This window comes from Melozone crissalis, unplaced genomic scaffold (assembly GCF_028551555.1).
Source record: "Melozone crissalis strain CALT ecotype California unplaced genomic scaffold, PUWL_Pcris_2 ptg000042l_1, whole genome shotgun sequence".
NCBI classification, from domain to species: Eukaryota; Metazoa; Chordata; class Aves; order Passeriformes; family Passerellidae; genus Melozone; species Melozone crissalis.
This window is the reverse complement of record NW_026535820.1, coordinates 60674249-60697905: the sequence shown is the minus strand read 5'-3', so window position 1 is coordinate 60697905 and position 23657 is coordinate 60674249. Positions and strand designations below refer to the sequence as shown.

Below are 23657 nucleotides of genomic sequence, written 5' to 3'. Positions count from 1 at the left end.
CCTCCCTCGCTCCCTCCCTCTGTCGCCTTCCCCGCCTGCCCCGGCCCTCCGCCCTCGCGCCCGGCCCGGCATGGACGCTGGCGCTCCGCCGTGTCGCTGCCGCCGCCGGCGCTGAGCGGGGCCGCCCGCCCGCCGCCCCCGGGAGCGGGGAAGATGTCGGACACCAAGGTGAAAGTTGCCGTCAGGGTCCGGCCCATGAACAAGAGAGGTAACCGGGGTCTGGGGGCATCTCGGGGCGGGGGCGGCACCGGGGCGCGGCGTCCCCCCGCGTTCTGCCCGGGCTGGCGGAGGACGAGCCCCCTCGCCCGCCGGCCCAGCCCCTCGCTCCCGGGGAGCCGGCGGGGGCCGAGCTGCAGCGGCGTGCCTGGAGAAGGGGGGTGCGCTCGCTCGCCCTGGCTACAGCCCCCCGCCGTGTCGCCTTGCAGAGCTGGACCTGAATACCAAGTGCATCGTGGAGATGGAAGGGAACCAGACCGTGCTTCACCCGCCGCCTTCCAACGCCAAGCAAGGAGAAAGGTAAAACCCCGAGTCGCCGTGCCCCGAGTGGAAGCCCAGTCTCGGCTCCTCCGCCTCGCCCTCGCAGACGCCTCGCTTGGCTTTGTCAGGGCAGTGGCGGGGTCCCCAGGGTGTCGCTCGGTGCTTTTCGGGGCTGCAGTGGGAAGGACAGGCGAGCGCTCACCGGGGCTGCCGCGTTGGGATTGCATCCGTGGGAGGATAGGGTAGTTTCTTTACCTGGCTTCCTGGGGGAGTCGGAGGTACCCGGTATGGAGACAGAAGATCCCTGTTAGTCTCCTGGGTCTAGAAGCTGATGATTGACTGCTCAAAAAGAAACTGTTGAGTAGGTAAGGATTTAGACTGTGTGTGCTGTTTTCAGAAATTTCCCTTGCGTGTAGGCTGTTAACAACTTGGTGTAACCTGTGGGGGAACAAAAAGCAGAATCTGATTTTTATGCTACTGATTTTTTTTTTTTAATTTGTAACTTTGTTTACTAGGCTCTGACCTATTTGCATTTGAAAAGGCTGTAATTGCTAGATCCTTTATTAATTCAGTGTTGTTCTGTGAAGTAGCCTATGAGAATATGCTAAAATAATTTTGAAATCTGGCATTTAGTTGTGATGCCCCAGTAAAGAATACCCTTGGAAAAAATCCAAAATACCAATGCACTAGACTGTAAAAATAGATCAGAACAGGAAAAGATTTCTTTCCTTTGAGGGAGTGTGGGGAAAGACAGGGAGGTGCAAGGGGAATAGTTGTGTTGTATGCTCGTGTGTTCAGTTACCTTGTATTCTTATCTGCTCGGTTACCTGTTGACTGCTCAAGTTCAATTGACCTGTTAAATGCATTTAATGCCAAGGAGTGAGAAATCATTTGAATGGGGATAGAGATTTTCAACCTAGCACCTTCCTACTACTTAAGCCTTTTAAAAAAATTAGTTTTTACTCAGTTCATAATAATTATGAAGACAATGTAGTGTGAGAATATTAATTTTTTTGCAGAGTGTTATGCTTTTGTAGCTTTCCAGCAGAAAAGGCTGAGACGTTTTGTTTTCTTTCATGTCCAAGGTGTGAAGGTGCTTCTCACATTAACCCATGTACTAGAATATAGCAGTAATCACACCAGTTTATTTTAGATCCAACTTGCATTGTCTTCAGAACCATTGTTGTGGCTAAAATGCTGGTCTGCATCATGAAAGATCTGTGTTTGTTTCCTGCTTCTTTCAAAGATCTTTGTGAGATCTTCTATAAGTTGTGCTGCCTCTCTGGGTCTTAGCAGCTCATCTGTGAAATGGAAATCTTGGGGTTTTTTTAAAAACTATTTTGTTTTAGAATGTATTTTTTTTGTTTTTTCAATAAACAGGAGTTTATTGAAGTGTGTACATAGCTGCTATCACAACACTGATGTACAAGGATTCAAAGTGAGTGGAATTGACAAGTATGAAACATAAAATATACATAGAATTTATAAAGCAAAAACAAAAATAAGATTAAAAAATCACTATTTCAATAGACTCAAGAGGCTAAGAGCCAAGTAGTTTATGAAGATCTGGTAATGGGGCAATTTTGCTTGTTGTGCACATTGGCCTGCAGGTATTCAGTGAGAATGTGCAGTGACTGTCTTTTGACAGCTTGTGTGTCCTGTGTTTATCAGGCTTTAATATCGATAAAATCTATAAATTTTCGTGTTGGGAACTGGCTTCTGTGTCAGGAGCCTTATGGGTGAGCTGTGACGCTTGTGTGCGACCTCACCGTCGGCAGCTGTGCTGGCAAGGGATAGCTGTCCTGCCTGCAGCTCAGCGTGAGGCTGGAATTTGGCTGGCTGCTAACTTGTGTGTTTGAAACAACTGCCAGATGTGTTAGTGGAAAGAACAGGCAGAAATACTGATCAGAAGTAACTCTCATTAGTGCAAACACACAGTTTGGGTGCCTGCTTAATGGCAGATGTTTTGTGTAACCTGTCAAGATGCCAAATGGGCTTTCCGGTGCCTTGTGAACATCCTCACCTTTCCTTCAGTGCTTAACTGCTGGTTTGTATTTTTTACTCAATATAAATAGTTTAATTTCTCATGATGAGGAATGGATTCTGTTCTTCTGTGTGTACCCACCATAGAGTGTCTGTATAAACTGGCTCTGAATTGCTGAGTAGTTGCTGCTTGTAGTTGGATTGATGCCTTGGCAGGGTTAGAGATGTCAAACGGATTTTTGGTTTTCTTTGTGTAGCTTGTTTTTATATAGCTTAACTGGATTTTTCTTTCAGAGCAACCATGTCATTGCAAAAATGATTTAATTTGTTAGGGTGATTAATTGGTCTTTCTCTATTCTATGCATTATTTTAATATTCTGTTTAGTCTTACCTTTCCCTTTTTGCGTTTTATCTTTTTATATGGAAATTTCCCTTTTCTAGCTGAATGGAAGTACAAGTTTGTGATGCATTTTGGAATAAGAATAAGTAGCCTTCTAAAGCAAATTTGGTTTCCAGGGCTGCTTTTTTTAATTCAGCTGAAGCCAAGACACTATAGGGTGTAGGGAGTAGAATTCAGGACCATGCTCTTTATTTGCTTTGTTCTCTGTGATGTAATTTAAACGCTACTGACAGAATTTTCTAAAGTAAAATTAGGTAACTCTTTAATAACTATAAAATTATAAAAATTTGCTCATGGAAGAACATCCAAGGTTAGTTAAATCAGATTTTACTAGTTTTTTCTAGGCTGTACGGAGTTTTTGAATTAAATCTAAATTCATTTGCATTATTTTAATTAATCTTTAGGCACTATTAAGGATAGTTCTGAAGGATTTTAGATGGGCAAGTAATGCTAGTTTTCAGGTGATGTAAAAGGTCTTAAATCCCAGACAGTGCTGTCATTTGTCCAACTTTCATTATGTATTAGAGGTAAAGTTGTAACCATAAATTAGAACAGGATTCTGACTGCGTCTTCTAACTGCTAGACCACACAGCACTCACACGGTAACAAACACAGCTACAAAATAGTAATTGTTATTGAATGCAAGTGTTCTGTCTTTTTATAAGCAGCAGGCCTGCTGTTGCCCACAGGCACATGACTTCCAGTGTTCTAAACTAATGAAGGAGGAAAACCAGAACATAGTAAAACTGAACAGTCCAAGTCTGAAAGGCACAGGAAAATCTTTATCGACTGAAATAATAGGAGACAGAGTTCAAAAAGGAATGGTTTTCATTAACTGCTATCAGGTATAATCTCTGGTGCTGGCAAAGTATTGGAAGTTCGTTGTTGGACTTCATACCTTTAACCCATGTTTTGCTTTTACTGGTAGCAGTAGTTTCCTTTATATGTGCTGAAGTGTACTTGTGTGTTCTTTTAGTTACCACTCATGTCTCTCAGGCATTTCCTTCCCAAACCAATATAGATTGCCATTTCTTCCCAAGAAGAAAGTTTCTGGGAGCTCTGATTTTTCTCCTGTCTTTACCTAGCAGTCTGAATTTCCTTTCTCAAAATACTCTCTTCACAGAAAAAAAACCTATTGTAACTTATAGTCTTTTAGAAATGAGTATTATGTTTCAAAGCCAATTGAATACATCCTATTGTCCTGCTATAAATGTTTGTATTTGGTTGTTGGCAACAAGGTGCCGTATTAAAATGTAACTATGAGATAATTGCAGAGCCACAGACAATCCTGCAAAATGATTGAGCAATTTTTTACAATAGAGATTTCACATCTCTATATCTACTAAAGATCTGACTTTACATTATGGATGTTATTTTTCAGTAGGACAAATGAGGTCTTGCTGGGTTGGTTTCTCCTCTGTTTCTGATTGTTAAAATATGTTTTCCTTCTTTCCTTCCTTTCCTTTCCGCTACACTTTCTAACACACAGGATCTGAAAAGTTTTATTTTAGCTCTCTGATAACAGTTCTTCATGACATGATTTTTCCTTTAGTAAGCAAAATATTTGTCTTGACAGAAATAAACAAGGAACCATGGAAACAGTAGAACTGAAATGCTATTTCATCTGTAGCTTTAACTGGAACACAAATTCGTTTATTGGGCAATTCATTCCATTAGAGCACAGTAGCCTGTTGCAAACTTTGCCTTAATAAAAATCTCAGAGCAGAAAATAAGAAATCCTCAGATTGTAGAGCTGAACTCAAAATCTCACTTTTTTCTGAAAGTATTTTTCTTGCCTGTCTTAACTCTTAAAAAAACCCCACCATGCTATGACTTGTTTGTTCCGTCCTCTTCCATCCTCATTTTGATAAGACAAGTAGCACCAAAGCCCAATTCTACTTAAAAAACCCCTCTTCTTATAGTGCTAAATGACTGAAGATTCCAGAATACATGGGGGCTTTCTTGTTTTTTTCATAGGTTTAAGCTCTTTAATAAAATAAATAGCTGGGAACAGATGTGTATGTGAGTCTATCTAGTTTTTGTAGGTCATAATACTTTCAAAGATTAATATCTGAAGCACAGATTTCATCCCTAGGCAGCTTGTCCTAAAACTCTCGTTTCCAGAAAACAGCTGTTGCACCTTCTGCTTTGGAGAGAACATGATTTTGGATGGTCTTTAGTACACAGTCCTTCCATTGGTGGTTGCAGTACTTCTTGGTTTTTGATATCTTGCATTGAGTAGCATCAGAGGTGAGAGGAGAGCGCTGTTGGAGGCTTTCATGATAATGGTAATTTTTTCAAACTGAAACTTCTGGAAGCTGAAATAGGACAGCTGCTAATTAGTTCTGTATCTGAAGGAATGACTGACCAGACCATGCCTTTGATGTGTGCACTTCAAATTATCACCTGTCAGAGGTGGATCATAAAATAGAAGAAGGCAGCAACTTTTATCTTTGCAGGAAATTGTAAAAGTAATCTGACTTTGACCTGTATAACTTTCCTGTTAGACATCAGTGTTCAGGATGTGAACTGTTAGCTTTGAACCTTGGCAGAGAAGATGGATTTGAATTATGTGTGGTTGGAAAATGTCATTTTGGGAGCTACATTTGCATTGCTTTAATCCATTCATGCCTCAGATGCAACACTAGATGCAGTTCCTTGAAACTGCTGTTGTAAAATTCCGTGTAATTTGGAACACAATGAGACACAGACTTGTAGCCAAAAATACTGTATGGTACGGCTCTTGGTTCTTCATGAGGTGGCCTGAACTGTGAGTAAATGCAACATCCATTATTTTAATATGTTTATAAAATCCAGACTGCTGATTGGACCTTGTGATTTGCTCTTTAAGTGTGATTCCTAGAGGAAAGTACTGTTGAAAGCTGTTGGGATCATGGGTAAGCAGCGTGTAGTACGTAGCTGGCAAAATTTCAGAATAAAAATAGATAGCACGTTTGAGGAGAAGGAAAACTCTTTTTTGAATGACCATGTTTAGGCAATTGTTGCTTTGTAGCTGTTCTGTACTTTTTGGACTACTGAGTGTTATGTTCAAATATTTCTGAGTAGAACACAGTTGAATGAGGTGCAGCTTCAAGCCTGCCCAGTTTTTCTCTTTTGCTGTGTTGCAAGTACCTATGTTGTGGGGCAGGAAAATATGTGTAAAAAGATCAGTAGGCCTATAGACATGCTTGGCTTCTGTGTTTAGAAGGTACAGCTATGCATGCATATGTTTATTGCTGCAGCCAGGGGTGTTTTTGAGCTCTGGATTACTAGTCACTACACCTTGAATATGTTGTCTATTGAAATGAAATGTGAATTTTAAAAATTTGCAGCTCTCTTAAAATGGAGGAGGATTTTTGTCTATTTTGGGGGGGATTTAAGGCCTAAAGAAAAAAGTTTTATTTTTGCCTCCTTACCCTGTTAGTGTAAACAGAGACAGTTGTCTTGTTTTGAAAACAAGATTCTCTGTTCTGTTGTGCATCTAATAGGTTTATTAAATGAGTGGTAAGACTCCAGACTTCTAGTTCACTGTACTTTGATAGTTAAAAAATTAGAGTTAAATGATGCTTGTAAACATGGTGTAACCCAGGTGTGGGATAGATTCAAGGTACTTCAGGAAGTGCTTTAGAAGTGCTGGTGCTGCAGAACCTGAGCTCAGGGAGCAGCAGTGCACACCAGCTGCCCTTCCGTGCAGCTCTGTGTGCCAGCAGAGCTGGGGTGTGAATCTTGGCACAAAGCGTCAGGGACAAAGCGAATCCTTCTCAGTCTGATCAGGCCTGCAGGGCAGCATGTGCAGGCAGGCAGCTGCTGTTCAGGCATTCAGCATGGTGCTACTTCTAGTAGTAAGATTAGAGCTAAATCTTTAAATTGACAAACGCACTTGTTGCTGTTGTGTTTGAGACTTTACCAGATTTAAACTCCTGCGCTCCTCTGGTGCAGACTGAGTAGTGGTGGCTGCCTCTGGCTGCAGTGCCAGTGTCTCCTGCACAGACACACTGTCCTTAATGATGAGAAAGTACTGCAGTGCCTTTGCTTATTTGGCCTGCCCAGGGCATGGTTGGAATCTATTAATGGAAACAATTACTGCCTGCTCTTGCGAGATGCCAACAGCTTGTGCAGATGCTCTTGCTTAACTGAGTAATTTCTCTGGTTGTTTGATATTTGGGGAGATTTTCTGTTACTGGTGGCAGACTGAAGAAGGCTCTTTAAGGAAGTTTTAAGTGTTGGCTGGGGACAGTGAGTGCAGCCCGCAACAAAAAGGTCCCTGCTGTGCAATGATGTGCGCCACAGGACTCAACTCTTGAATTAACTTGTGACCCAAAGTACCAAGTTAACTGAAACAGTTGTGTCTTTGCCTGGAATTAATTTTGCTCTGTGTGTTACAAGAGGCAGTACAAGGGCCATAAGTTTGTCTAGCCAGTGCCTGACTTTGTATGGTGATGTGAAATTGGTCATTAGAGTGTGAGGTCTGATGGAGCTTGATTGTGTGTGCCTTGTGGTTCTTGTCTGTGTAGCTTGAGACTGGCGTTTGCTGGGGGCTAATAGAGAAGCTCAGTAAGTTAGAAACTTACTAGAAGCTCATAATCTTAGAAACGAAGGTCAACCAGAAAAATGCATTGCTGACAGGAGTTGAAAATCAATGACTTCAGCTCAAGATATCCATGTTGATGAAGAGCAGGAGTTACACAAGCTGTTTTCAATGCCAGAGGAGAGTGCCCCTTTATGTAATTTCTCATTTTGGGAGAAAAGTGAGTAAGTGGCTTTCTTATAATGTTGTGCTTGGTTAGTGTTATCATCTGTAATTCTGGCCTTTTTTTATGATAGTTGCCTTCTAATATAAAATTATTAGTTAAAAAACCCAACCCTCAGCCATCAAAACATCTATAAATTCATAATCATATCCTTAACTAGTATATTTTGTAGTTACCAGCCACATCCGTAATTTGGCATTTTTTGCATCCTAAATAGAGACATCCTGTAGAAATATTCCTACATCATCATTGGATAATTTGAAGTAATGGCTTGTAAGGTGGAACTTTTTCTATAGGAGGTAATTTGAATGTTTTGTCTCATTTCACTTGGATCACCATAGGGAAATCTGTAGTCACAGCCCCTAATGAAGTCCCTGGCAGCTTATCATCCTGTAGTGACTTATTTCTTATTTAACTGTTATAACTCAGGACAGAAATTTATACCACAAGTTCTGTTTTGATGAGTTAACCCATGAATATATTTTGGTGTTTATTAATGGTACAGTGCTTATTTTGAGGTGCATCAGTCAGCAGAGCAGTGGAAAGGTGTGCCTGAAACATTTCTGGGTGCTTGTGTTAATGCATGCTACCTAGCATGGTTAATGCTGCAGTTGGGTGCTGAGAGGCTCATTATGTGCTAGCAGCAGGTTCTGTACTCAGCTGTTTCTTAAAAACTGGTCTGCACTAAGCCTGTGCTGCATTAACAGCATAGACAGCGGGCTAGTAGTGACTGGAGATTCATGGTGTCACTGCATCTTCTTTTTGCAGTGTGTATGTATATTCCAAGAATTTTAAGCATTTCATAAACATGAATCAAAGCAGCTGCTGTGGCTGGAATGGCATGCTTATCTCTGTATGTACTTAGGGAGATACTGCTCCATATGTTTCAAAAAGTGCCAGGGTGTATTGTGAACTGTAAACTTTCTATAAAGTTACTCGATGCTTTGTTTTTAAAACACATTGCTGAAAATGTCAACACTTGAATATTTTTTCCTGAAATTTCTTTGTATTAGAGAATATTTTAGGCTTACAAATACAATGAAAAAAATACACATCATATTTTATTTATTGAGCTTACATTTCAGTTTATTCCACAGTCTCTTTTCAAATACAAATGTCAACTCAATTAAATAGTGTACGAAAGCCTCTAGCCAAGATTATATTTTCTTCTAGTGTAAGGCTTCAAAATTCTGAATCTGTCTCTTGAACTACTGCAATAACTTTTCTAGTGTTAAATACTAGTATGTGGAACAGTCTGTTTTGCTTAATAATTCTTACATGATGACAAGGAACAGCAGATCTTAGATAAGAAACTGGAGGATTTGATACTTCTCATGTGGTTTCCACTTTCTGTCTGACTTCATTATTGAAATTATGTCCAATGTAGCTGAGGTGGCCTTTCATAAGCTTGATTCTTTCAGAGCTGAAGCAAAAAGGATCATGTGAGGTTGAAGGGGCAATTTATCTGCCAAATAAATTGACTTGTATGCTTACTGGCACTGGCTGCTATGTAATTTTTAAAAGTTCAGAGTTCTTATTCTTGTTGAATATTTACTTTAAATTCAGTTTTACTTTGTGATTCAAAAGTGCAGACTTGTTTTACAGTTGACAAGCTTTTGCAAAAGATAAATCAACAGAGCATTCCAGTGGAGGCACAGAGCTGGTGGAAGTTCTCTACTGGCAAAGCTGCCTTGTGGCCCTGAACGAGCAGCGTCCTGTTCTGCTTTGGAAAGTTTCTTTGTCAGCATCTATCAATGTGAGTTTTTAGATACACAGTGAGTCTGCAGTGCTCCAGGCTTGTTTTGGCTCAGTAGTGCCACCTCCCTGAATGATGCAAGTCCTAAACATTTTGATGAGTTTTGGTATTTCTTCCTTCCAGTCATACTGCGTTGTCATTCTTTATTTTGAGATACTTCTCAATTTCTTTTGGACTTCAAATACACTTTCAGATAATTTTATCCAGCAAAATCAGACTGAAATAGAAACTGGCTATTTGGTAAAGCAGAGAAACATTCAATTATTCACTACATGTAGCTGGAGACATTAATGCATTACTTATGTATCCTCTGAATGCTCAGCAACAAGTAGTTGAGTTTGAATATGTTTTTTAAGAGACCTCTGCAGTTATGTAAGGGAGTAAGAGCAAAATGTATTTGCAGACCTCCTGCACTTTGCTGTTTTATTACATTGAGATAAACATATGGTTCTGCAAGTTTTGTTTTAAGTGTGTAATGGGCCATCATCCCAACACTTTGTTGTTTTGGAGCTTTTTTCTGGGCCCACAGCAGATACGCTATTCTGAAGCAAACTCTCTGGAAGACAAGTACTTTTCATAGTGCCCATGACATTTAAAAAGAAGGAATTTTTGAATAGTTCTAATTCTTCCAGTGTAAAACTAATGCTTGTACCTGCATTTTTGATAGGAGTGCCCTTGAGAATTGCTGCTTCAGGGTCTGCAGAGAAACTGACACATAAGGTAACCCAAGAGATGGCTTGTTAATGGATTTGCTGCTGATGTAGTAGAATATATAGGCAAAGGATACTTGGGAACCAGGACAGTAAAAAGCAAAAGAGAGCTGAAGAAATGTTTGTCCAACAACATGATGAAACTCCTTAAAATACTTGTTGGAGAAAATCAAACCAACCAACAACCTCTCCCGCCTCCCCCAGCCCCCTGAAAAAAAAAAAAAAAGCTTCTTTTCATCCTCCTGAAAACCTGGCATTCTCTGGGGTAGTACTAGTCTTCATGGGTGTTCTGGTTGAGATCCAAGTTGAAAACAAAAAGGAAAATCAGTTATTGTAAACAGACCATTGAACACTGGGTAGCTTGCTATGTAGCTTCCTTGTCAAGAGCTTCCAAGTCCTTAGAATGTTTATTGTTTGAGGTGTTTATAACATTGTAGCTAAGTCCATGGCATGTTTTAGTGCATGGCTATAATCCATATTTTAACACTGAATTTTTACTGTTTATTACATTAAATGTCATGGATGAGAACCTTTTAAAATTGACTGTGAAGTAATCTAATGGGAGACAACTTGTGTGTCCATCGAAAGGAAGATGAAGTGTGTTTGAGGATGAGCATTTAAGTGCTCTCCTCAGGTCCCTTTCCATGAAACAGTAACTTGAATCTTTTATTAAATTTAGTAGATTTCTGTCTCTCTTAGCATTGCAGTTCCATGATTGGATTCCTCTACTGTCAGAATTGCTGGGTGCTGAAAGAGGGAGATGTCTGACTTCCACATGGTGAAAGTTAAAAATTAGCTCTTGACAGTTTTATTTTCAAGTTCTCAGCAGGGTGTGGTGGATGAGTACTGAACCAGGATGGAAGTCAGTCTAATCTCTCCTTCCTTGTTTGCTCCTTGGGGCATCCTGCATCCTCTCAAGTTGTTCTTGAAGTTTCAGTTTTGCAGTTGTGAATGTGCCAGTGGCACTCTTTTTGTCAGAAATGCTGATGCTGTCCTTGCTGCCATCTACAATCACAGATAGAAGTTATGTGTGTGCTCTGAGGAATGTGGTGTACCTCTGTTTGGAATTTCAGGATGTCCTCTTGCAACTTTGGGCTAGTTGAAACCAAGAAATACAGATTGGCAGTGCTGAGCAGGCTGAATGCCCTTAGTGTTTTGCAAATGTGTATTTTCTAAGTAATGGTTCTTTTGACCTGTACTATTGGTGGCTATTTCAGAATTTCTTACCTGAATGAGGAAGAAATCCATGGCTCATGTGCAAGATAGATCAAATAGACTTTGAAAACACTCTTGTACTCACATGACCAAGATGTGAAACTAGTTTTATTAAAACCTGTCTAAATCAAATTGATCTTAATCTGTCATCCTTTGTCTAGGAGGTTGTTGTAGGATGGTTCAAATGTTTTTCTCAAGGTATTGGCATCTTCATCATGGTTCAAAAAAGAGAGGCAGATGAGCTTGCCTTTGCTCAGATGGAAAAGGGAAAGTAAATGCTGGGTCTTTGTGGACTACTCTGAAATGGGATATTATAAAAGGAATTGCAGAACTGAATTTTGAGTGAGGAATTTTTCATTAGCAATGTGTAGCAAGGAAAGAAAGTAGAAATACTGACAATAAGCAGTTGTTGTGTAAGAAATGAAAATAAATCTAGCTAATTTCATTAATTTCAAGAAACATTTGGAAGTGATGAGTCTGACAGCCTGTTGACTAGTGGCTGTAACAAGCAATGTCAGAGTTGAGTGAGCTCAAAGTATTTGATTTGACTAGGAAACTTGCACATTTTTTCCCAAATAATGGTGGAAATATTTCATATTTTAAATACTTTTGTAATTATCATTCTACTTTGCTTCCAAAATAGAAGTTATAACTTCCCTGCAGATCTTCTCCTCTTAACAGAAGGAGCAAAGGCTGCTTTGTGTTGGTCTCCTGTGGCATTTTTGGCTGGTTGGTTGGGGTTATTTTCGTAGTATTTTTCTCTTAAAGTACCGTTAATTGAAAATTATTTGAAATAGGATACCTGCCTTAGCTGCTGCTTCTCTTGTAGCATGCTCTTTCAGTTTCATGTCTCATTTTGCAGGTGTAGTAGATGAACATAAACTAGGCTGGTGTGGAATTACTGATCAAACAACATGTCTTAGCTGTTTTTTTTTTTTAGTAGAATGGCTATTTAGGCAAAAAAGGAAACAGCTGATTCCTTATTACACTGAAAATTGAGGGTTGCTCTGACTTAAAATATTAGTGATGATGGTCAAAGTGGGAAAGCTACACTGAAGAATCAGTGTGATAAACGTTTAATTTTTGAACTTAATGCTGTATTCAATCCTGAGTTTGTTTGCAGTATTATTCCTTACCTACTTTGCTCCTTCACATTGTTATCCTAGTGTCACTAACCCAGAACTGCTGACCTCATTAATGCTGCTCCCTAATTAATGCAATCCTTATCAGAGCTCAGGACCTGTGTGCCCTTTCATATGACTTTTCAGGGTGTTTCAGACTGGTCTGCTTCCTCAGAGTCTTTCTTGTTCCTTAATAAATGGCTTCTCATTCTCTTCTAAGGATTTTTGTCACCTTTTTGGAGAAAAGAAATTGTCCTTTATTTCTTCTTGCTTGTTTTGTGTAACTCTATTCACTATGCAGGCAGATCCCTGGGTAGATCATTTAGGCCATGGGTTATTTATGGCAGAGATAATTAGCCGAGTTGCAGCTCCTGAAACAGAAGAATTGCGGCTCAGTGTCGTGGAAGTTTAGCTGATAAACTTTGTGGGGCCTCAGCTCCTCCCTGATGTGCAGAGTCACATCAGGAGAGTCAGTGCTGCACTCCCACTGTCTGGGTGTCTAGCAAAGCTTCATCAGCCTGTGCTGCCCATTCTGGACCTGGTGTTTGTGGCAGTCTTGGAGTCAAGAGCAGTGCCAGGGACAGGAAAGGGCAAAAGGTAGCTGGGTGTGGGCCTCCACTACTGCTCTCCTGGTTCAGGTGCAGTGCAGGATGAGCACGTGTGCAGGTAACAAGGCAGAACCGATGGGGAGTCTCCTAAAACTCATATGTGAGGACTGGCTGTATGGAAATATCTAATGGACACCATGGTGTTGATTTGGTGTTTGGGAATACCTCAACATGCAATACCACAACATGCTTCTGAGCGTACACTCTGTTATCTGGGATTTTCTGTTTCCAGAGTGGTTCAGCCTACTCCCATCATGAGTGGTAGAGCTGGGTGCAATTGCAACACAGATGGTACTAAATGGAACTATAAAGCTGTGTCTTAAGTAGTATTTAAAGTATTTTGTTGAATACCAATGAAGTAGTTGATATACTTTGCCAAAAAGTGGAGTAACACTCACAGATTGATTTAAATACACCTGTTGACCTTACTGATTGAGCTGAATGTTAATTTTAAAGCACAGTTATTTGCAGTATCAGGAAGAAAACAATCATCAGGGTGGAATACATTTTTCATGGTTCTCTCTTTCTGTGAAGGAGACTTTCCATTGTGTAACTGCAGTACAGCATCACTGGTGAACACTTCATATCCTGGTGCAGAATCCCAGAATTCCCTTTTTAGCTGCCTCTGAGAGGGTGCCAGCACAGGCCATAGGCTCTCCTGCAGTCTCTGGGTCAGCGTGCAGGGATCTGGGCCCTGTAGCCAGGCCTGACTTATCACCCTGCAGGCTCTTTAAACATACTCAGCTAAACTAAGTACTGTAATTTCTGTGCAAGCAGATCCATAGATAAAGTTTATGCCTTTTTCTGTTCTCCTCGAGTTTAACTTCTGCCTTTTTCTTCCCCTTGTTCTCCTGACCTTTTACCTGCATTCTCCATGCTCTTTAAAGATACCATGTAAAGTGTTATCTCCAGAAATGATGATGCTTCAGAATAAAGTTTGAATGCTGTTAGCAACTCCCAGCCGCACGCTGCTGCTTACTCTAGATTGGAAGCTTTGATTACATTTAATCATCTGTAGTGATTATGGTAGAGAGTGTGTGTGTCACTCATGTCTCAGCTCTTTTGTCTGATTTCTGTGTCTCACTCCTCTGAGTAATTTCCCTTATAGTAAGTACTCATTGACAGGGATTGTGGTTTTTTCATATTATTAACTGATTTGTATTTATATTTTTGTATGCTAATTGGTAAATATCCTTCTCCTGCTCTGAAACATGTCAGGTCTGACAGCTTGATTTGATTGTAAGATGTGTAATTTAGAGTTTGGTTGTTTTTTGGGTTTTTTTTTTTTTTTTTTTCCCTGCTGCAATAAGACAAATCTTATAATGGAATAACTTTTTTTATGTTGCAGCTGTGCTTAGTATGCTGCTGCTGAGTGAAAAGGCCTCTGCCTTTCTGCAGAGTGGTATGGGCTCTCCCATTCTCAAACTCTCCTCTCTTAATCTGGAGTGCTCCTTGGCTCACTGTATCAGTGTTGAAGCTGGGCCCTTTTTAGTACCTAATCAGGCACTTTCCTCTGCATGAAAGGGTCCATGCACCTTCTCTATTTTTAGGCCTTGATTTGTCTCTTTGCCACTTCTTTGCTTTGCTTTATGCCCTGAGTTAAAAAAAAAACAACAAATCTGACTGGACTCAGTGTCTGGGTGTTTTACCTGCACAATAAATCTGCAACATGGCTAAAATCCTCACAGGTAATGGCAGTGGGAAGATATTTCAAAAAAACTTCTGCCTTTCAGTGTGATAGCAGTGTTTCACTCTATGTAGACAAATATAAAAAGAGAAACCTGTCTCTGCAGTCTGAGATCACAGCTCAAAATCTTTTTGATGGGGTATTGTTAGGTGCAAGCCAATGAGGGGAAAAAAGATTCCAGTAGGAGTTAAAGAAGACTGAACAAGTTTTTAAGAAAGAAGAATTATCATATCTTTAAATATTTGAGCTGTATATAGGCTTTGGGTAAAATTCCACTGGGAATGCTGCATGTTGTTTGAGCACGTGTTTTTAAATGTCAAAGCGTGTGTAGAGAGAAACAAATTGTGTAAGGAAAAAAGTATTTTCTGACAGCAGCACGCTGTGCAGGCTGCCAGTCAGAGTTCCTGTGATGTCTGCTGTCAACAAATGTGAGAGTAGAACAGCATAGGAAGTCAGTTCGGGAAGGTGATTATGATGACTGGCAGTCTTTGAGTAAACTGTGTCAGGAACTAGGTGGCAAAGTTTTGATTTTGTCAGTACAATCTTTAGACTATGATAGGACCTGAAAAGATGCAGAATCAATTTTTGTTAATTATTATAGCCCTATGGAATTTTAGGGGCTTGATTCTTTACCTCCCTGTTTCTTGTTGTCACTTCATTGTGTCTGTACTGCCTGTCGCTGTATCTCTTGGAGCTTAACACCAGTTGCTGTGGTAGAAAAGAGTAGATGTATATCCATCTTTCTTTTAGTGGCTTTGAATATGAGAATAGTAATTTTGCCAAAGCCAGCATGCCACTGCAAATTCACTGGACAAGTTCTGTGGAGAGAGAAGCTGTTAATCCTAGCTAGACATTTTTCAGAGCAAAACCTGCTAGGACTTGTTTCAAGCACATTGCAGTGTTTATGTGCAGAGCAACGCGTGGAATAAATTGGTGATCAGAGGTTTGGTGAAGCATGTGACAGGAGTTACAAGAGTAGTTGGGCTGGGCATGCTTGTGTGAAATGTGTTTTTGGGGAATGGGACAGGCTTGAATTCAAAATTAAAATAGATTTTTAATGTTTCTCTTAAATGTACATTTGAACTGGGTTTTGTTTTGTTGGGGGTTTTTTTGGTAACAAAGACTGCAAAAGCTTAAATACTTCTTTTCAGAGTTTTAAAGTTTACAAGTCAAAAACCAAAAGAAGAATCCAGATGTTTTAGTGAACCAATGTAGTAATAAGTTGTAGATCTCTGTAGGTTGCATACCAGTTGTGATTTTAAAGTGCTGTAAATACAGTGCATTACTGGTTTTAGTTTGGGCTTGATTTTTTTCTTTTTACATGATATTTGATATAATATTTTTAAAGTAGACATCAAATAGCTCCTATGTTCCATCCCTTTGTCAGAATTGCCTTTTCTGAGCACTTAATTCTCTGGGACTTCAAAAACAGGTGAGGATTAATCACTTCTGAGCATGTTCTTGTTGTCAGAAGGATATTTTTCATCATGTTCCAAATTTTCTTGAACAAAGTGTTCCAGCTGTCTTCATTCAGTAAAGATACCATCAATTACAAGTAATTAACAGGTCAAATCAGATTATGATCTGTGGGTTTTCTTTTTGAGAGGTGAGATGATTAAAATGTCTGTTGTGATCTAATAATTCTGCATATGGCAGATCCAACCTGAAGTAGTTTCTGAAGAAGAAATATGTATTGTGGATGCTTTTTCATATTGAACATTAAGAGTTTAAAAGGTCAAGATATGAATGAATGCTGAAATTCAACAAATTGATGAGAGGCCAGATTACTTTGGTTTAGTAGTTAAATCTTTCCCATGCCCCTTCTTACTTCTGGCTTTTTGAAATGAAGCACTGCATAACTTACTGCTGAAAGTTGCAGAGCTTTTCCACAGAAAAGTGAGTGAAACTGTAGACCATTAACTTGAACTGGATGAACAACTGACCTTGAACTCGAGAGTGTGATCAGGTAGTGCCTTGCACATCAGGTGAGGTTTCATCAGAAGTTACTCTCCTTCAGCTGTTTAATACTGAGCCCTGAGCCTGTCAGTGTCAATGAGATCTTTGTATTTCAGTTAATTTTTTTTCAGCTGTAATACTTAGGTTTTAAATAAAAATAATAAAAATTAGGTATTTTACTATTGCTAATGGTAGATGGATAATTTCATACAAGGAACAGAAGGTTCATAATGTACTAAAGACTAATAGCAGAAAGCTCAGGTCCAGTGAAGGGTTTGGGGCAGGGCAGAGGAGGACAGAAGTGCATTTACTTTGTTATTGGAAGAAACTGCTTAAGGAAAGAAGGAACATATCTCCTGACTTGAGGAAACAAGATAGGTGTTTCCTTTTGCCTTTGATCACCTTGTGCTTCTCTTGTTTCTGGATTGTATGGTGGGTGAGACATGTCAGTATCCTTTCTGAAGTGTGGAATACTTTGACCTCCTGCTGTTTGGACAAAGCTGGGATGGTGGTTACCATCTTCCAAGTTTCTGGTATCACAGAAAAAATCTTCAGTCATCTAGGGCTGCACTAAGAACTACACCTGCAACATTTTCTTTAATACTGTGTCTCAGGTTGCTGGTGGGGTGGAATATTGGTCAATCAAGAGGATTATAGTAAGTAAGAAAACTTTTAAAATGTGAACAGTTTCTTCTGAGTCTCAGTATGGGATTTCCCAGGTTTGAGAGAAAGTTTGTGATAACACATTTTACTAAACATCAAATACATGGTGGCAATTAACTTCTTTTCATTGCCCATGCCTATCAGCTAGGAACACCTTCTTATAAAATAGCTTTTCCTTTGGTGTTTGTATGCCCTGTGTATTTGAGCACAGCAGTTGAATGAAAGATAAGAATCGGGGATGACTTTGAAATGTGCAAAATTGGAGTCACTCAAAGGCAGAGGGCTGACCACTGATATGAGTACAGCTTTGGACAGAAGCTGTAGGAGGACAAAACATAAAAGAGCTTTGTGTATTATGAGCTGTGTCAAGAGGGCTTCTCACAAAATGTGTAGGTGAGAAAGAAAATTCTTGGGGAAGCATGATAAAATCAAAAGCTGGTAACAGTTCACAAGAGAATTTCTACTGCATTTGTACATTTCATAAGATAAATTAAAACTGTTCAAGTTATGTTTCCTTGGTGCTGGTGCTTATTGATGCCTACAATTGCTGTGACTTCAGAGAGAAGGGAGAATGGAAAGCCCACTACAAGTGTTGTTAAATTTCATCCTTACTGTCTCCCAGATTGTAGTCCCAAAATTCTGCAATTTGCAAGCAGAGGACCATAACATTTTCCAGTGTATATTTAAGATGACAGATTGCTTGAGCAATCCAGTAGTTTGTCTCCTCTGTTTAAATTATAAAATGGCATATAAAGTCTGAATCATTGTGCAATTAAGTGATGGTTGAGTGATAAAAAATTGTTTCCTTAACACTTGCTTCAGACATGCTCATTTTTCAGCTGCCTCTAATAGCATTAGAGAGGTCTCTGATTTTAGAAATTTATTTTGGTTTGTATACAGGAAACAGTATATTGCCTTGATGGAGCAGTTTTTTTTTTTTTATTTTTTTAATTTTAATTTTGGCTCAGTTGATAGGCATATTTGAAAAAAGCTCTAGCATGTAATTGTGAGGCTTTTTGTGATTGTTATTAGAAACAGGTGCCAAGTAAATAGTCATGGGGTTTTTTTCAATGGTGAAAAGGTTCACAGAGATGCTTAGTTGTCTCTCTGAGGTAAGCAGAAACTTTGCTATGCAAGACTGCTGTTAACGAGCTTGACTTTTATTATTGCCAGCTGAACAAGCAGCTCAGAGCAGCTAACAGAATTTTATATTAGTCCTATACCAGCTGGAGTCAGCACAAATGGCAGTAATAGTTTCCATCACAGTGCAAAGATAAATGGCTGCTCTGTTGTGCCATGGTGGAGTGTTAAATAGAGATCCCAAATAATGCATTTGCTAGTACTTATTAAGATATATTGAGTATCTGTAAGACCGAGTCCTGAATGTGAAATTTCTCTGAACATTATTAACTGCTGTGATGTGAAGAAAAGCACCTTATTAATAAATAATAAACTTACTTCAAGAAGGAAGCGATGTATTTGTAAAGAGACAAGGTTTATGGATCAGATAGTGAATATGTGCAGTTACAGTAAATTAGAATCATCAGTGGCTTGGATTTGGAGGACAGAATTGCTGGGAAATGTTTTCTTTTTCCTCAGCTAGTGGCAAAGGTGCAGAACAGAGGCAAGGTTTCACACAGGGCCTGCAGGAGGTTGTAAATAGAATGGTCAATGTTTAGCATTGGAAGGAAAATCCTGTGGTACAAATTGAAGCTTAGATGAGATGGTTTAGTGGAAATTGGGTCAGAAGGCACTGGTGCTATTAGAAAGGGAAAATTGCTGTAAATCCCTTATCACAATTTTCTGAGATTATGGAAGTAATTTACAGTGATGAAGAATAGATGACTTTTAAAAGCTCTTCAGGAATTAGTTTGGAAAAAAAAAGTTCACAAAAGTAGTTGTCTGTTTTGACTTTCTGTGAATGCAAAAACATTTGAAACTTGTTCTCTGAAGAAACACATCTGTTGTTTGGGGGTTTTTTTAAAGCTTTTTTCCAGATTTGACTATTCTCTGGGTTATGGCATGGAGGAGACCAAACCATTAAATAATTGCATTGACTGTGGAGCTCTTTGCAGAATGTGGGTAAAGCAAACAACTGAGCAAACCTGGAGGGCAGAGGACTTTTTCATTGCTCCCTGCCCGGGTCACCAAGGCTCCCCTCACTGTAGGCAGCAGGCAGAATCTCCAGCATCTCACACAGTTTTACCTGCAGGTAAAATGAAGTGAGCGTGTCTTTGGAACAGCTTTGGATTACAGTTGCTCACATAAGTTGGTTAATGGGGTGATATACTGGAGGAGTATTTCTAAACTTGAGATATTTAAGAATTCTTAGCACTTCTTCCAGCAATCTAGTGTTGCTGTTGGCAATGAAAAAAGAGTGAAGGTAGGCTGGGTGTCGGTGTGTCTGCTGCTGTTGAGCGCCAGAGACAGTCAAATGTTGCCATGCTGTGCCTCCTTTCTGGAGAAGAGCTACTGTCAAGGAATAACATTTTAACTTTGGTTTTATGTGAATGTGCCTGATTGCCAGGTTTTGATACCAAATTAAGATGTGTAAGAACAATAATCTTTCATTCATGGAAATCTGGGGTATATTTTATTGTGGTGAACAACTCAGGTCTGACCTTGAAAATACAATTGGCGCTCGCAGATGGCTGAAGCATAGACAGTGTATAGAGTATAGTTTCTTCTTTTCATGTGATTTTTTTTCCCCTTTTTTCTTCATGTGTGAGGTGTGTTTTTGGAATATAGTTACTATTAGCAATGAATTTTTCTTAAGAAAATTTTTTGAGACAATTCTTAAAATCGGCCAAAATAAGCTTAGTGAGATTTTAGGTTTGCAAAATCTACTTTTTAGCTGCTGAGTTTGTTGGAAACAACCATTTCACCTAGATTTTCCTGTATTATTTTCCCTGCTATTGGCTCCCCCAATAAAAACATACGTTTCCAAAATCTCTCTAAGTTGTTTGCTTATTTGTCCCTCTGAAAGCCTAATTAGGAGATAGCTACTCAAAATGCAGTAACAATTGTTTTACTTTGGTGTACTAAACTGCTTCCTGGGATTAGCATTGTATGGATTTTATTCCTTGGGAAAATTGCTAGCCGAGATACCAAATTTACCAGGGATGCAGTCATTAGTCCATTGTTGTTGTTTGTCCCAAAGCATGAAGTAGATAAAATGCAACTTTAATTTAAAGTTCTTGCTGTTTTGGGATCTGATGCAGACACCTTTGTGGTCCTGTGGTTTTACAGGTAGGTGTAAATGTCTGTGTCTGTCTATGTTGGAATTACTCTTAGAAGCAAAATGCTGTGTGCCAGCACTCATTGTACTACTCAGACCTTTTCCTGAAATTCTCTGTTTGTTTCTCTGCCTTTAAAACAGAGAAATTTATAATCTCCAGAGTTGTTTTTTTCTAGGCCTCTGATAAGCATAGTAAATTCTTGAGTTGTATCACTTTTTTTTAACAGGTTTGCTGCATTTCCACAGAGCTCCCCATTTACTGTAATTTAGTGTTACGTTTGACCTGAAGTGTGAAACTCATGGGTACAAAATATCTGGAAGGCTAGTTCAAGGACTGGGCTGCTATTGAGGCAAGACTCCTGGTTAATTTTCATGCCAATAGTTAGAAAATACAAATAAGGAAGCAATTACTTTTGTTGGTAATTGTTCCTTCAAATGCCACTTTGAGGCTGTTCCTTCATGAGGAAGGCACACACTTTGATGGAGAATATTAGAACATATTTTTGCCACTGTTTTTCTGAGGAGAATCTTTGGAAAAATATAAATTACTGAGAAGTATTAATACAGTGTAAGAAGAAAGAGCTCATCTCCTGTGCCTCACATATTCAAATGATGCTGAGTGTGCAGTTTTGCTGTTGTTTGTGCTGTGGGTTGAGCACTAATGTGCAGTATATACATGTAACATGCCCCAGGACATAGACACATGACTTGTTTAATCCATGGCATTTCAAGCACTCTGTTTTGAAAGATTGCAGACACGCCTCGTGAAACCCCTAAAGGTGAATTTGTCTATAGAACTATGACTGCGTGTATCTGTGGATGGATTCAGGCTGCATTTCTCATGCTGAAGTTCCTGCTTTTCAAGGCACAGTCCTCTGTTTCTCTTATTTCTGACAGTGTCTGGTTGGCATATGCAATTGAGTTGATCTAAGGTTATTACTTACACCTTACCCTTTCTGCTCAGGATTCATAAAGCATTATTTCTCTAAGTTCTTGGGAAATCTTGTAGTCAAGTACTGAAGGGTGATGTGTCTAGCCAGCCATTGGATTATCATTCACATTATTGCAACTCTAAGTTCTCCCTGTGGAACAGACCAGCTGATTTAAACATTCTTTTCATGTATTTGGAAAAACACTCATTCTCTCACCTTGTATTCTCTCACCTTGTATTCTCTCACCCTATATTTCTTTAATGTTGATCCTCTTTTATGAAGGTATTCTTGCAGAATATGAATTTCAGAATGATTTTTGCAGAATGCTGGGTTTCCCACCAAGATGATCGGTGAGCTGCAGAGCTCTCCCCACACACCCTTATCTTCCGTTCATCACATCTAACTGGACTGTTGCTTTGGAAATCGTTGTAATGTCACAAGTGACTTCATTATGATTAAATGAGGGGAAAAAAATAGAACAAAAGAGCACATTCCTATTTCAACATGCAACTTGGAAACTAAAACTGTCTCACGTACATTCTCTGTATTTCAGAGCACTTTTTGGTAATGACAGAGATCTGTCCTGCTAGTCAGGAATAAAATCTATACTTTGAAATTCCTATTATTTATTTCCTTTAAATAGAATCAGTAATCAATTGATGTAGTTACATGGATAATTGGCTTATACTCTATTAAAAGCTGCACGTGGTTCTGTCAATAAAAGAACCATTTATTGTTTACACTTTTGTCCATCACAGAGACTTAATTAGTTGTCTTTAATACTGAGTTTCCTGTTCTGTCTGGGAGTATTTTCTATTTATTTCTTGTATCTGTATAAATATTTAGGTTTCTGAAGCAGGTCTGTAACTGCAGCTAAACAGAAGATTATCAAATTGTGCCAGGATGCTGCAAATTTTTTTGGCACTGTCTCAGCATTGTTACTGATCTAAAGAGATTTCCATGTATTTTGTGGTTATGTTGGAGGTTTTTTTCTCAGTTTACACTTAAGAGCTTGTCTAGTAAATTTAATCTTTAATGCTCAATGGTAAATAAATGAAACTTTCTAATGATTGAAGAAGGAAAAACCAGAGTTATGGTTTCCTTGACCTCTTGACCACTTCATGCTCCAGAAGTTGTTTGCGGAAGGTTGCATCTAGTTTTCTAAACAGCGACCTCTTCTTTCTCTGCAGCTTCCATTCAAAACCACAGAATGGTCAGGAGCCAGATCAGTGATTGTTGCTTGGAGGTGAGAGGGATGGGAACAGCAGGAGACTCTGCAGGAGTTCCCACCCTCCTTGGCACTATGGTGTATGTGCAGTGCTGCTTGGATATCCTGCTGGTTGACTCTGGTCCTCAGCATTGTTACTGCTAAAGAGATTTCCATGTATTTCATGGTTATGTTGGAGGTTTTTTTGTCAGTTTACACTTTATAGCTTGCTCTGGGCCTTACAGGGGAGGGGCTGGCACTCAGAGCACTCCTTGCTATGCCTGGTCCTGTGCTAAGCTGAAATCACTAGCAGGTCTGCAGAAGTTTAAAGTGCTCGGCATGGGCAGCTTGATTAATGCCACAGCAAGTGAAGATAGTTTGGGATGTGTTTAAATCCAATTCTTTTTTTTGCTCTTCTCCATTCAACTTCATTGTCACTGGTTTGTTACAGTAAATGAAGTGGTTGGTGTGTGAGATAGTGTTACAGAAGCTAGTGAAGTATAGAAAAAAAGCAGAGTGTGAGACTTGCTGCAGCGACACCAGACCAGTATTTTTTTCTTTGGCTATATCCACATGAAGTACTAAAATTGACATTTACAGCCACTGATAAACTTTTAAGTCATTAATACTTTCAAGTGACTTGTCATTTTTTTCCCAGACTGTCCAACACCTTCCTTTTTTGGCAAAGCAAAATGAATAAGCCTATCCTGAGTAATCCATGAATTATCTTTTCCATTATCTCTCAGGAAGTTCTGATTGTTTCTGAAACGCTGCGTACTACTGATGTGCTACCTGAGGAATGTGTCCACTCCCTCTATTGTATAACTACGTGGTGTAACCATTAGTATGAATCTGTTGTTCTCCTGTTCTGTCTGGAAAAATAATTAACGGTATTGAAATAATATGGTTTCTTATACAAAAAATGAATTTTTTCTGAATATGTATTTTTATCA

The 23657-nt window shown here is 39.3% G+C and overlaps 1 protein-coding gene across 3 annotated transcripts in view; it reads left to right on the top strand.

The window, feature by feature from the left end:
* The first annotated feature begins 98 nt into the window (after window positions 1-98).
* KIF13A (kinesin family member 13A) overlaps window positions 99-23657 on the top strand; it is a 105036-nt gene continuing 81477 nt past the window's right edge. For 2 of the 3 annotated variants that reach the window (XM_054284807.1, XM_054284806.1), the window contains exons 1-2: window positions 100-208; window positions 426-516. In XM_054284807.1, coding sequence (XP_054140782.1) covers window positions 154-208; window positions 426-516 — 146 coding nt within the window. In that variant the 5' untranslated portion in view covers window positions 100-153. Of the gene's footprint in view, window positions 209-425; window positions 517-23657 lie in introns of all 3 variants that reach the window. The other variant, XM_054284808.1, reaches the window with a different exon arrangement.